Here is a 12,760-nt window from a genome sequence, read left to right on the forward strand (position 1 = left end):
CAGTACCATTCCATGACAGAGTGTCAGCGCTCCCTATTGGCTGCAGAGCTATAAGCTATGGAAGCAGCAAGCAGGTTTTTGGAGATAGGCAGGACAGGAATGGTGACTCTGGCTCTGCAGATCCACTCATCATTCCCCTCCTTGGCAAGGGTGGACAGCAACAGCTGTGACTCAAATAGATTTCATGCTGTCTTTTAGACAGCTACATTAGTCTGGTCCTGCTGACAGGCAGGACTGCAGTTCTTTAAAACTTTCAGAAGAGGAAAGACACTAGTTAGATTTCAAGAATTCATAAATAGCTAGTTCTGTCCTCTACCAAATCTCAGCTTTGCCTTCTACTTTAAGTCTGCCTACACGCCCCAATGTGACCAGAGTCTTTAAGCAAGTTGCCAAGCTAACCTCCATATAAGGTACATATTTTTAGTGAGCCTAAGAGCTGGCTTAGCCTATCTAGTTACTTTACATTTTGCTGTTTAATTTTGTTTACTACCCAGGAGGTAACTGCTGAATGTTCTGATGGATAAAATGGAACTCCAATTCTATAGTTGTAAAAATTGCTGATTTGACACAATATGACTTCAAATGCAGATAGCTGAAGGTTTCACTTTTTTTTATTCAGGTTCTAAAACCCTTTATTTCCAATTATTCCTTATTAAAATTGATATCTTCCATGCTGCACCACTGGCTCAGCAAAGCTATTCTCCCCCGCCCCCTGCCCACCATTCATTTTTCCTCTAATGTAGTGTTTAAGTAGCTAGTTCTGACCACTATCTTATATAAATATGCCTTTTCCTGGACACAGCAGAGGAAAAGAACACTGGAGAATGTCAAATTCTGAATGAATAGAAGTTTTGTTGGGCAGTGAGTGACTGCTATGAAGTCACCACAGCAACCACTCAGCTATTGAAATATTAATCCAAGCAACTCAGCCAGGGACCTAGGGTACAGTTCAAACTTGCCTCAACTTGACTAATCAAGTTAGCTGTTCTCAAAGGTCTCTCAAGAGATGTAGGAAAGGATTTGATCACTTAAAACCCAACTGAAAACACCATCTGGACTCATTACAGAACACTGGAAAGATGGAGGGACCTTTTAGTCCCAAGGATGCACTCTACTGAATGGACAATACAAATTCAACAAATCCAAACCACCTTTCAGAGAAGACATGGCACAGTCTCAAGTTTCTTGACACTCTATTGCTGGTCTCTGACATGGGTTTCAAAAAGGTCTAAATACAAGAGTCAGGCCAGAGATGGAACTTTTGTTTCCAGGCTTGTTAACAGGCTTCATCTGTGTCCACTTCTATACAGGTTTTTATACCAACCTCATCACCATTGTCTCTGAACACCAACAAGTAGTGCATTAAGTAATATGACTAACATCTGTCATGCATGGGTTGGTGTTCTCATCTTCTCCCTAGGAGGAGAATTGTGTATGCAGTGTAAGGTTTTCTTAGTTTTAAAAACGTACACGTGGCTGTGTGTTTATATTAGAGAAAGAAAGGTTGAAGAAATGTGCTTTGCACATGCAGAGGAAGGTGGTGACATTTGTGATGGTTCCTAGTTTATTCCAGTCTTGGACCAATCCTTGAGAAAGCTGTCTCCTGCACCACTCCAAGACAGTTGTCCTAATTCCTAAGACCAGCACTGAGGTCAGTACTATGTGATGCTACAAGACTGGGATTATCATGTTTACCCCAGACCACCAATGTGAGTGCTGGTTTCTGTGTATACACTTCATTAGAAGAACTGGTCTTGATTAAATCATTTGGACCAGTGCTTGCATAAGCTCACAGACATTAATTCCCATTACTACAATTCCTCTGGTTCAAAGAAAGCCCTTGAAATCAAGCTCCTAGTGATAATCCTGCTGTAAAACAGCTCTGTAAAAGCAATCAGGAGCCAAATCCAGAGGGAAATCAGAGCACAATTTAATGAGAGAACAAGGGCAGAAAGAAAGCAAGTCCAGGAAGAAAGAATGAAAGAGGCTCTGGTTCATATCAGCTACCACTCATGATTTTGGCCAAAATACTTTTTGCTACTGACACAGTCATTCATCTCTTTAATGCCTGTTCCAAGGGTCAAATGGTAGTTGCACTCTAGTTCAGCTTTTGGGATCTCCAATTACATTCTTGATTCTCAAATATGCTGGTCTATTGCCAGCTCCTCACTCCTAAAGGAACTGGGCTCATATCATCCTGCATCCCTGCAAGATTGATGTAAGTTTCCAAAAACACTGTCATAAGTTACCAATCACGTCACTTTTAAACCTCGCACAGACAACATTTTAAAAGGAAAAAGAAAACGTTACTCTAGTCCATTTCTAATGGAGACAATGCATCTTAAAACAAACATTAGTTACCAGGCAAATACCTGCTATCCTAACAGTAATTACATTGTTTCGGACATCAGCAGCAAATCCGAACAAATGGAAAGTCAGATTTGCAAACTGTGCATTGTTAAGTATTCGTTTAAAAGACTACCTGCAAGGAGGGGGGGGGGGGGGGGGGAATGGTCTTAATCCCTTTATGGTGTATGAAGGACCTGAAAAGGTTATTTTCTCCTCACTGCTTGATTTTTATACTAGAAAGTCAGATAGTCTAGCCTGGAAAAATGACGACTGTAGAAACTAGAGAACTATCACCACAAGAGATGAATGAAAGCTGAACAACTGAAAGGAGAAGGGATTTTAGTCAGACTGTTTAGAACTTGGTTTGTTTTTGTTGGCACTATCATTCCTGGAAAACGGTCATATTTGTAAAAACTGGGCATCCTCTCCTTCAACTAAAGTGTGAGTCTATGCTACACTGAGACTCCCTCAACAAGGCCAAAATGGACATTCCCAATATTTTGAAAGTAAAACCCAAGCAGAAAAAGCCACATAACTGTATTAGACCTTTTCACAGAATACTGCACCCCATATTCTTCAGTGATATTTTAATATAATTATGACAATCAATGTATTTTATGCAAGATAAATCATGTGAGGTATCATTGAAAAGGTTATGATTTACTGAATATGATTATCCTATTTGGATCATGGAACTTTTTGAATCTGAAGTTCGGAGTATTAGGCATATTTTGTTTAGTTGCTAGGTAAGCTCCTTTGATCTGTTTACTATCCCTTATAATCACCTAAAATCTATTTTTTGTAGTTAATAAACTTGTTTTTGCTTTGTCTAAAACCAGTGTGTGGGAGTCTTAACTCGGGGCAGAAAGCTGTTGTGTATTCCTCTTCACATTGAGGAAGGGGGAAAATTTCATGAGCTTACACTGTATAGTTCCCTGTGCAGCGCAAGACCGTATAATTTTGGGTTTACACTCCAAAGGGGATGCGTTCCTGAGTAGCTGGGAAGTTCCCTAGCTGGAGTCTTCCCAAGCAGGGAAGATCACAGCGTCTGCATGTAACTGCAGCTGGGTGTGTCCCTACCTGTATGTAGGCAGCTTGTCACAGCAGTACAATGTAAAGGGAGCCCAGGCTGGTGGGTCAGGGGGGCTCAGTGATACCCCAGTTCCAGGTGGCACCCTGGGGGGAACCCGTCACAATCATTTATTTTTAACAGTTAAATTTTGTTTAAAGAGAGAACCAGTAGGAAGTCTCGTCTTTGACATAAAAGTGCAATCCTTCCTCTGAGCTACGTGAGCCCCATTCAGTTAACGGAAAAAGAGAACACCATTTCTAAACATAGTTTTGAAAACTGAATATCTTTGTCTTATAAATGGCTCAGCCAACTCAACACTGCATCTCTCTTTTAAAAAACAGCAATGAACATTTCATTGGCTTTAAGAAGCAGTTCTTAGATGAACATTAGTTTTTAAAAAGCCACATTAAGTATCCTGACCTGTTAGATAATTTAAATTAAACCTAAAATAGTTTTAAATCTGAATTATATTTATGCTCTTTACACTTCTCTAATCTTTCACAATGAAAATAGACCAGATAATTTAGTTTTGTTTGCAGCCCATTTGAATGCATGTGAACACTGCAGGTCTTATTTAATAAACTACTTATTTAGAATTTATTTAGTAAAACACTTTCTTTAGAATGTTATAGGCTTGCTTTACAAAACAAAACTAACAGACAAATTTGACCGTCCCTTTCAAATTCTGCCAAAGATATGGAAACACGTTTTATTTTAGTTACAGACAACCCTGACATTCATTAGGACTTGGACAGGCAGATTCCTTAGCAGGATTAGGGCCTAAAAAGTAACATGAAATTAAAGCCATAAGAGTCTACAAACACAGTTATTCTCTTGCTGTATTAGAAACTTTAAGGAAAAAAAAATCAAAATAGGTTGTGATGACCGCTTCCCAATCCCTCTCAAAAAAACCAGAGTACAGCCCTACAATAAAGCAGACTTTCCCACATTCAGATAAAGGAAATGAGCAGAAGGCTATGAAGTCCACTAGGCAACTTGCTATAGCAATTTAATGTGGAAGACACTCAGACACTACCATCATGGGTAGCAGCATAAAGTTGTGAGACTGGTAAGTCTCCCTCATGGCTAGGGACCTACCAATTTCATGACTGTGAAAAACATGTCAAGGACTGCAAATAAGCCCTTCCCATCAAATCTGATCTTCCCGAAATCAGCCGGCCTGGGGAGGCACAGGACTTGTCCTTCCCCTGCACAGCTGTTATCGGAGGAAGACCAGACCCACCTCCACAGGCAGTGCAGAAGTGAGGATGTACCACCCTCACTTCTGCGTTGCAGCAGCCCCAGAACTGGACTCCGGGCTTCCACCCCCTGTGGCTCTTGCTGTGGGTCAGGTCGCCGGGTGGGGGGCTTCTGCCCCCCGCAGCTCCTGCAAGTGCTCAGGGCACTGGGCTCAGGACACCCGGGCTGAGGCCTGCTGCAGCCCCAGGCTACTGCTTCTCCCACACACCCCTGCAGCTCCTGCCAGGGCTACAGACCTGCCGGGGCTCAGGGCTGCCACCCCCAGCAGCTCCAGCCCCCACAGCTTCTGCCCAGCTCAGGGCCGTCTCCACCACCAAGGCTTGGGATGCCCAAACTTCAGGGTTGCTGCCACCACCGCCCGCCCCGTCACAGCTCCTGCCCAGGCTCAGGGCGCTGGAGATCCGGGGCTTCCACTCCCTCCCCACATGCCTTGTGCCCAGGCTCCAGCCGGGACTCAGGGCTTCCACACCTGCAGCTCCTGCCCAAGCTCAGGGACCTGTGCTATGGGCTGCCACGCCCCACAGCTCCACCCCGTCCCCCCCCACCGCTCCTGCCCAGATTTGGGGTTGCTGCCACCCCCCATGGCGCCAGCTGGGACTTGGGGTGCTCAGGCTGAGGGCTGCTACCCCGCCACAGTTTCTGCCCGGCTCCAGGCTTCTGCCCCTCCTGCTGGCTCCTGCCAGAGCTTGGGGTTTCAGCCCCCATGGCTCCACTCAGGGCACCTGAGCTTCGGGCTTCAGCCCCTGCAGCTCTTGCTGGGGTTTGGAGCTTCCACCCCATGGCTCCTGCCAGGGCTGGGCACCCATTTTTCAAATTGTCTGGGGCCCCTGGGCACAGGCCCCATGTGTTAATCCACCACTAGCCCTGACTAGCAATTAGGATCCCTGGTTAGGGTGCTCCCAGCAGCAATGGGGAGATCAGGCCTACCTCCACCTCCGGGAGCCTCCTCCAGCTCCAGGAAACTTCGCAGCGGCTGCTTTCACAACTGGGCTCTGAAGCATGAATTTGGTAAGGCCCTACTCATGGAGTTTAGCTAAATGACAGTCCAAACCAAAAGGGTCATCAGGATTACCCCCCGGCCCTCCGGCCGCAGGAACCCCGAGCCCCCCTCCCCAGCCCAGAGGAGCTCTGGGCTGGCCGAAGCCCCGAGCCCCCCTCCCCAGCCCAGAGGAGCTCTGGGCTGGCCGAAGCCCCGAGCCCCCCTCCCCAGCCCAGAGGAGCTCTGGGCTGGCCGAAGCCCCGAGCCCCCCTCCCCAGCCCAGAGGAGCTCTGGGCTGGCCGAAGCCCCGAGCCCCCCTCCCCAGCCCAGAGGAGCTCTGGGCTGGCCGAAGCCCCGAGCCCCTTCAACCCCCACACCTGACCAGAAGAGCCCCAGGCCAGCTGCAGCCCAGTGCCCCCCCAAGCAGAGGAGCCCCGGCACAACTGGCCAAAGCAGAGGAGCCCCAGCATGACTGGCCAAAGCCCTGAGCCGAGTCTCCCCTGCCCGGAGGAGCCCTAGCTGAGCTGGCTGAAGCCCTGAGCCGAGCTGAGCCAAGCCTCCCATGCCTGGAGGAGCCTGGGGCTGGCTGCAGCGGTGCCTCCCCTCCCCAGACCCAACCTGCCCACTAGCCAGGGGAAAAGCATCTGCATAAGATGTTTTTGATATGCCCCATGCAGGTTTCAAGGCTGCTGAGGAGGCGGTATGTGCCTCCTCAGCCGCTCCGAACCTGCATAGGGCATAATAAAGCAAAAACTTCACCACCAAACCCCACAACCAGGGGTCCAGTGGCCACAGCAGCACCAGGAGAGGCAGCGCCTCCCCTGGCTTATTGTACCCGCCACCCATGAATTGAGGTAAGCCAGGACTGAGTTATCTTCCCATTAGGCAATGCGGAAGCTCAGTCCATTTAAGTTTCCAAATCTGATCCAGTAAAATGATGATTAAGATGTTTCACCTAAAAGTTTTCTATTCCTTCTGTCCAGAGAGTCAACTATGTGAATGAATTTTAGAGGAAAGCAGTTACACAGCCTGGGGCACACGGTGCGGTGGCAGATAGGCTCCCACTTCAGGAACTAGTGTGCTTGTCCTGTTGTACTGTCCTGGGCTCAGACTCATCTGATCCCCAGTGGGAACAGAAGGTTAATGGGAAGACTCATGGGCTGGAGAGATTCTGGGGCAGAAAACTGTTGTCAAACCCGAACAAATGATGAAAGGATGTGTAAAATCCCAGAAGGGAGATTGATTTCAAAAACGTGTAAGATACAAAATAGAGAGGCAGAAATATTGGCATCACTAGCAATCAGCATAGCCTACCAACTAGGATGTGTGTAACCTGGAACAAGACAAACAAGAACGGTTCAGACTTATACAGTGTAAAAAAATGTGTTACCTTTTCTTGAGTCTGCAGATTGGAAAGATGTTAATTGACCCATTCAGCATAATGGATTATGTCTGCAACCTAAATTATCTTTAAGTGTCATTGTTAACTATTTACTTGTTTTAGTATAAACATCCAGTCCTTTCCTGCCTCCCACAATTCCTCAAGTGCCAAAACCCTTCCATCCATCTGAAAAAACTTCCAACAACTCAACCTAACACAAACTTTATTCCCAAATCCCAATAGCAAAAACAAATAGAATGCACCAAATTCTCTCCTAACACACTTGAAACATGGGTGCATATCCAGAGCTTTATGTCAAGACTTCAACTGTATTTCTCACAAGAAAGGCTCTGCAGAGCCATTCATTTATTAGAGACACCACTTTAATATAAAACTGAATTAAGTTTAAGTATTTTAGGAGTTTTTTTAATTAAAAATGCAAATATTTATGTACTAACAATGGATTGTATGTAATTCCATGAGGGAGACCACAACCTTCCAGGAACTAAGAACAGCAGGAGATAGTTAAGCAAATTCACTCAGGTTGTATCACCTCCTCCGAGCTACCACCTGGAAAGAGTCTCGCATATAGATTAATCAAACTAGATTATCCAGGGATCAACAGAAAGAAGGGACTTTCAGTTAAATAGCCTGAGTTAAAAAGGACTCTCAGCCTTCTCTCTGATCCAGCAGACAGATAGAACCTAGGGAGCCCCAATCCTTAGGGAAGGATGGAAGGTCTTTGGCCCACTGCAACCCCATTAGCAGAGTCGTCCCTAGCCATTTTGGTGCCCTACGCAGCCCCACCGTAGGGGAGGGTGGGCAGCTGACCCCAGGCCTTCCTGGGGGGCAGGAGCAGGTTGTGGGGCAGGGGAGGAAAAGTGCCCCCCCAGCACGGGACAGCTGAGCAGTTTGGGGCCGGGTCGCTCCACTTCCTGCCACCCGGTGAGTGGAGGGCAGGCCCGACCCCACACTCACAGGGCGGCAGGAAGTGGACCGACCCAGCCCCAGCCCATTCCACTCTGCTTTGCTCCCTTGGCTCCTAGCCTTGGCGGGGGGGGGGGGGGGGGGGGGGAGACGGACGACGGGGACACCAGCCCTCAGCACTCACCCGTGGCATGGCTGGAAGCCGGCAGAGTGGAGCGAGCTGGGGCCAGATCGCTCCACTTCCTGGTGAACACAGGGCAGGCCACACCCCTGCCGCAGTCCTCAGGGGAAGGGCTGGAGCAGGGGCTGGAGCAGCACGCAGATGCGTACTTGGCATATGGGTAAGGACGGCCCTGCCCATAAGACTTAGGTGTGTGTTTGAGCTGAAGATGTGATCAACTTGTGTCCAAATGAAAAACTGGGGGGAGAGGCAGGATTTGAAGGACTAATCACCACCCTGGGCCCTTCTTGGAGTGAGGGGGTGATGTCTGGTAAGCTTATTAACATGTGTAGATTCTTTTACTGTTTTTAAAGTGTTTTCGCTGTAATGCTTTTACCTTGAGAAAAAATGTGATTGTTCATAAAAGCAGTTTGGTAATTTAAAACTCTGGGCATGTATACTATGTACCACCTTGGAGCAGAGAAGCAAAGCACTCTTATACTGGGGAATGAGACAGCGAAGGTAGGGAAGTGTTCAGCCTGGAAATAGCACAGTCCAGAGGGGGAGAAAGCCATGTCTCCACCCATGAAAAGGGACAGTTTAGGGGCCGGGAGCAGGTGCCCTTGCTGTACCACAGCAGGGAAATACAGGTGCAACTGCCCTGAACTGTGACAACCACCTCAAATCTTTCCAACAGGCCAACAACTAGTCTACATTAAGGATCTATAACAATAAACCTAGAGCATAGCCTTGTTTGAAGGCTGAACCACCGGGGGGGGGGGGGGGGGGAGGAGGAGAGAAGAGAGACGGGGGTAGATGAGAGACACAACCCTTTCCTGAACAGTTCCTTGGCATGGCACAGGTAGAAAAGCATTCATGATTGTAACATTTCAGAGAAACAGATGCAGCACAAGGGATAAGCACTTCCCCTACGAACATAATCTAGAATTCTCATTGAAAAAAGGTATTTTTCCTGCTCTGTGCTCATTTGTGGCCATCAGTAAACCTCACAAAAACAAGCACGTCAGGGTATTTTGACTGAATGGATTATGAACTTGTTTACACAGACTGTTTCCAGCTCTATTTATTCACTAGAATTCAAGTCCTGTTAAAGACTTAAAAGGACAATTAAATGAATTATTTAATCTCTTCTTTATTACCCACTCACCCCCCCCAAAAAAAAGCCACACACACACACCACAATTTTAAGGATTTCCAGTTCCAAATAGGCAAAAACTGTGCACATGTTCAATGAACACCCAATTATGTCTAGCCTAAACCGAGGGAAGTTGCAAAGCTGCACTGAAGTATAATGTTCTCTGTAAGCTTGTAGTCACCACTAGAGGGCTTCCTTGCAACTCAATTTCCTAATGCTCACTTCAGCTCAGGCTTAAAACAGATTTACAGTTTCACAGAGAGCTCAATTACAGTCTGGAAGTTCAGACATTCACTTACTTTCAGAAATGACTTTAGAAATTCCCCATAAATTTTCCATTAAATAGAAAGCTTTTCAAATAACTTTTCTTACTTCTAGGCATTATTTGTATTGCGGTAGCACCCAGAGACCCCAATCAAATATCAGGGCCTGACTATGGCACTGTACAAAAGAAGCAGTCCCTGCCCCAAATTACTGCTCAAGTTCGATGCTATTAGCCCCATAATTAGAGTAATGGGCCATCCTTTGAGGTAGTGAGATTGATAAATTGTCTCAAACCACTTTCTAGTATACACAGGCAGAAAAAATTGTTTTTATTGTCTTGTTTTTAATTTCAAGGATTGAGGATACAAGCAGCGATCATATTAGTCTCTTTGTATCTCCCCCACCCCCAGCTTACATAGAGCTCTTCTTCAGGGCTAGGAAACTCAAAGAGTTCTGTTCAAGCTCAAAAGTTTGTCTTTCGCCAACAGAAGTTGGTCCAATAAAAGATATTACCTCACCCACCTTGTCTCTAATATCCTGGGACAAAGATGGCTGTAACACCACTACATTTTAAGTGTAAGACGGGGGCGGGGGAGATACAAAGAGACTAATAGGTTTCAGAGTAGCAGCCATGTTAGTCTGTATCCGCAAAAAGAACAGGAGTACTTGTGGCACCTTAGAGACTAACAAATTTATTAGTGCATAAGCTTTTGTGGGCTGAAGTCCACTACATCGGATGCATAGAATGGAACATATACATACACACACACACACAGAAGTTGGAAGTTTCCATACAAACTGTAAGAAGCTAATTAGTGAAGATGAGCTATTATCAGCAGGAGAAAAGAGACTAATAGGATCACTGCTTGTATCCTCAATCCTTGAAATTAAATATAACTTTCTGCCTGTGTATACTAGAAAGTGGTATGAGACAATTTATCAATCTCACTACCTCAAAGGATGGCCAATTACTCTAATTATGGGGCTAATAGCATCCAACTTGAGCAGTAATTTTAGGATTACAGAGAAAGCTTTAGTTTGCCTCCCTTCCAGCAATGGGTCTTTGGCCTTCGATATTATGAAAAGAAACACTGGTTTCCATTTTATTTCAACTTTCTGATCTCATGGCTAATCATTATCACACACCCCTCTTGTGCTTGAGCTCACTTACGTTTTCAACGTTCCAGATGTCATAAGTTCCGTCACAAGAACAATACATTTCTTTCCCTTCACTGTAGACTCCCAGGAATCATAGAACCGAACAATATTAGGATGCTGGAGCCCTTTCAGCATTTCAGCTTCCTCTTTAAATCTCTGTCGCTCTGACTTTGACAGCTTCCGATCCTAGCAAAAAAAATAAAAAGGTTATATATAAAAACCTATACGAAAATAGTCCACTTTAAACATGGGAAGGGCAGCAAGCTGAAAACGTGACAGGACTCTTGCACATTAGTAAGATTCTGAAGTCCACTCAGATTTATTCTCTTACAAGCAATTCACTCCACCCAATTGTCATTCAACTGCATATTTCGTGTTTTTTTTTTTTTTAAAAATGCACTATATAACTGCAGATGCATTCTGTTACTCCAGCTTTTTACCGGATTTAGTAGTTTATGCCATACAATTGCTCTCTAGAGAGTCATTATTCCTAGGGCTTGTCTACACTTACAGCACTATGGCAGCGCAGCTGCACCAGTGACGCTGTGCTGCTGTAACACATAGCGAAGACACTACCTATGCCAAAAGGAGAGCTTTTCCTGTCAGCACAGGTACTCCACCTCCCTAAGAGTCAGTAGCTATGTCAATGGGAGAAGTCCTCCTGTCGACAGAGTTATCTACACCAGGGGTTAGGTCGGTATCTTCTACACCCGAGCAACGTAGTTATACCATCATAGGTTTGTAGTATAAACTAGGGCTCACTCATCCTCGAGTCAGTTATTCTCCCCACCCCCTGGCCAAAAATCAGATTCACAGCTACTATTGCTTACGGGAAGCAGATACAGTGGTCCAATACATTTAAGGATACCCAAACATTAAGAAATATGCTTCAGAATTGCCTCTTTTGTATGCAGACTAAACATGTTAGTATTTCCCTGCTGCAAGCAGATCAATATCAAGAGTATAGGACTGAACTCTACATTTAGAGATTTATGATTGGTCCACACCTAAAACTTAGTTAACACCCCTGACTGACAGCTAGTTCGACCTCTCTCTTGGGTGAGAAAAAGTATGCCAACCTAAGCCCCATTACAGACACTGCTATGTTAATGGAAGAATTCTTGCATCAGCCTAACTACCAGCTCTTACGAGGATGGATTCACTACAGTACTTTGAAGTCGCAGCTCGGGCTCTGAAGCCTACAGGAGGAAGGTTGGTCTTCAGAGTGCGAGCCGCAACTTCAAAACATTGTTTCTACAGCTACTTTTAGAGGACTAGTCCAAGCCCCAATAGCCTGAATCCATCAACCTGGGCTAGGAGGCTCGCTCCAAAATGTTAAGTAGATATTCCCTAAATGTGACTTCCAAATAGTATTCAGGCTATATCTATACTACAGCAGCGCAGATGCACCAATGTAGGGCTTCTGGTGAAGACCTGTAGATTGGTATAATTTACTTCACTCAGAAGTGTGAACAAAGTAACTTGTAGTGTAGACACAGCCACAGCCATGCTAATCTCTCCAAACTATCCTTTATTCAGTTAGAGATCTTTAACTATTTCAAAAAGTCTCTCCACTGAAGCCTTATGTTATGGAGGAACTGAGGCTATTTTCCAGATGGAACATTATAATTTAAAGACAAGTGCAAGAAGTGTAAAGATTTTCCAGATGAAAATGAGGAAAAAAAAAAATCAAACACGGCACGTGAGCCAATTTTCAATGGCACGCTGCTGTCTGTCAGGGACCCCAGCAGACAGCAGCGTGCCACTAAAAATCCTGCCTGGCCCAGCCCGCTCTTCTCCACCCCCCTGCTCTCTCCTTGCAGGGCAGGCAAACTTCTCCCTTGTCCCCCCGGTGTGCTGGGTTCCTGCCCCTCCTTCTCTCCCTCCCTGCCACCGATCAGCTGACAACCCTTGCTACGGAGGGGGAGAGGGAAAAGCGGAGCCACAGAGCGCTCATGCTCTCTGCTCCGGGGACCTTGTGGAAGGGGGTGGAATCGACATATCCCCTCCAGCCCCCTGTCGTGAGCCACTCAGGACAGGGGGCTGGGAGCACC

General features: G+C 45.9%; 1 protein-coding gene across 15 annotated transcripts in view; it reads right to left on the reverse strand.

Moving 5' to 3' along the window:
• The window catches only part of WNK1 (WNK lysine deficient protein kinase 1), a 171,945-nt gene that overhangs the window by 101,248 nt on the left and 57,937 nt on the right, over positions 1 to 12,760 (reverse strand). For all 15 annotated transcript variants that reach the window (XM_075122443.1, XM_048828871.2, XM_048828839.2 and 12 more), the window contains exon 2: positions 10,720 to 10,892. In XM_075122443.1, the coding sequence (XP_074978544.1) occupies positions 10,720 to 10,892 (173 nt within the window). The remainder of the gene's footprint in view (positions 1 to 10,719; positions 10,893 to 12,760) is intronic.

Source organism: Caretta caretta, chromosome 1 (assembly GCF_965140235.1).
Source record: "Caretta caretta isolate rCarCar2 chromosome 1, rCarCar1.hap1, whole genome shotgun sequence".
Classification (NCBI taxonomy): Eukaryota; Metazoa; Chordata; order Testudines; family Cheloniidae; genus Caretta; species Caretta caretta.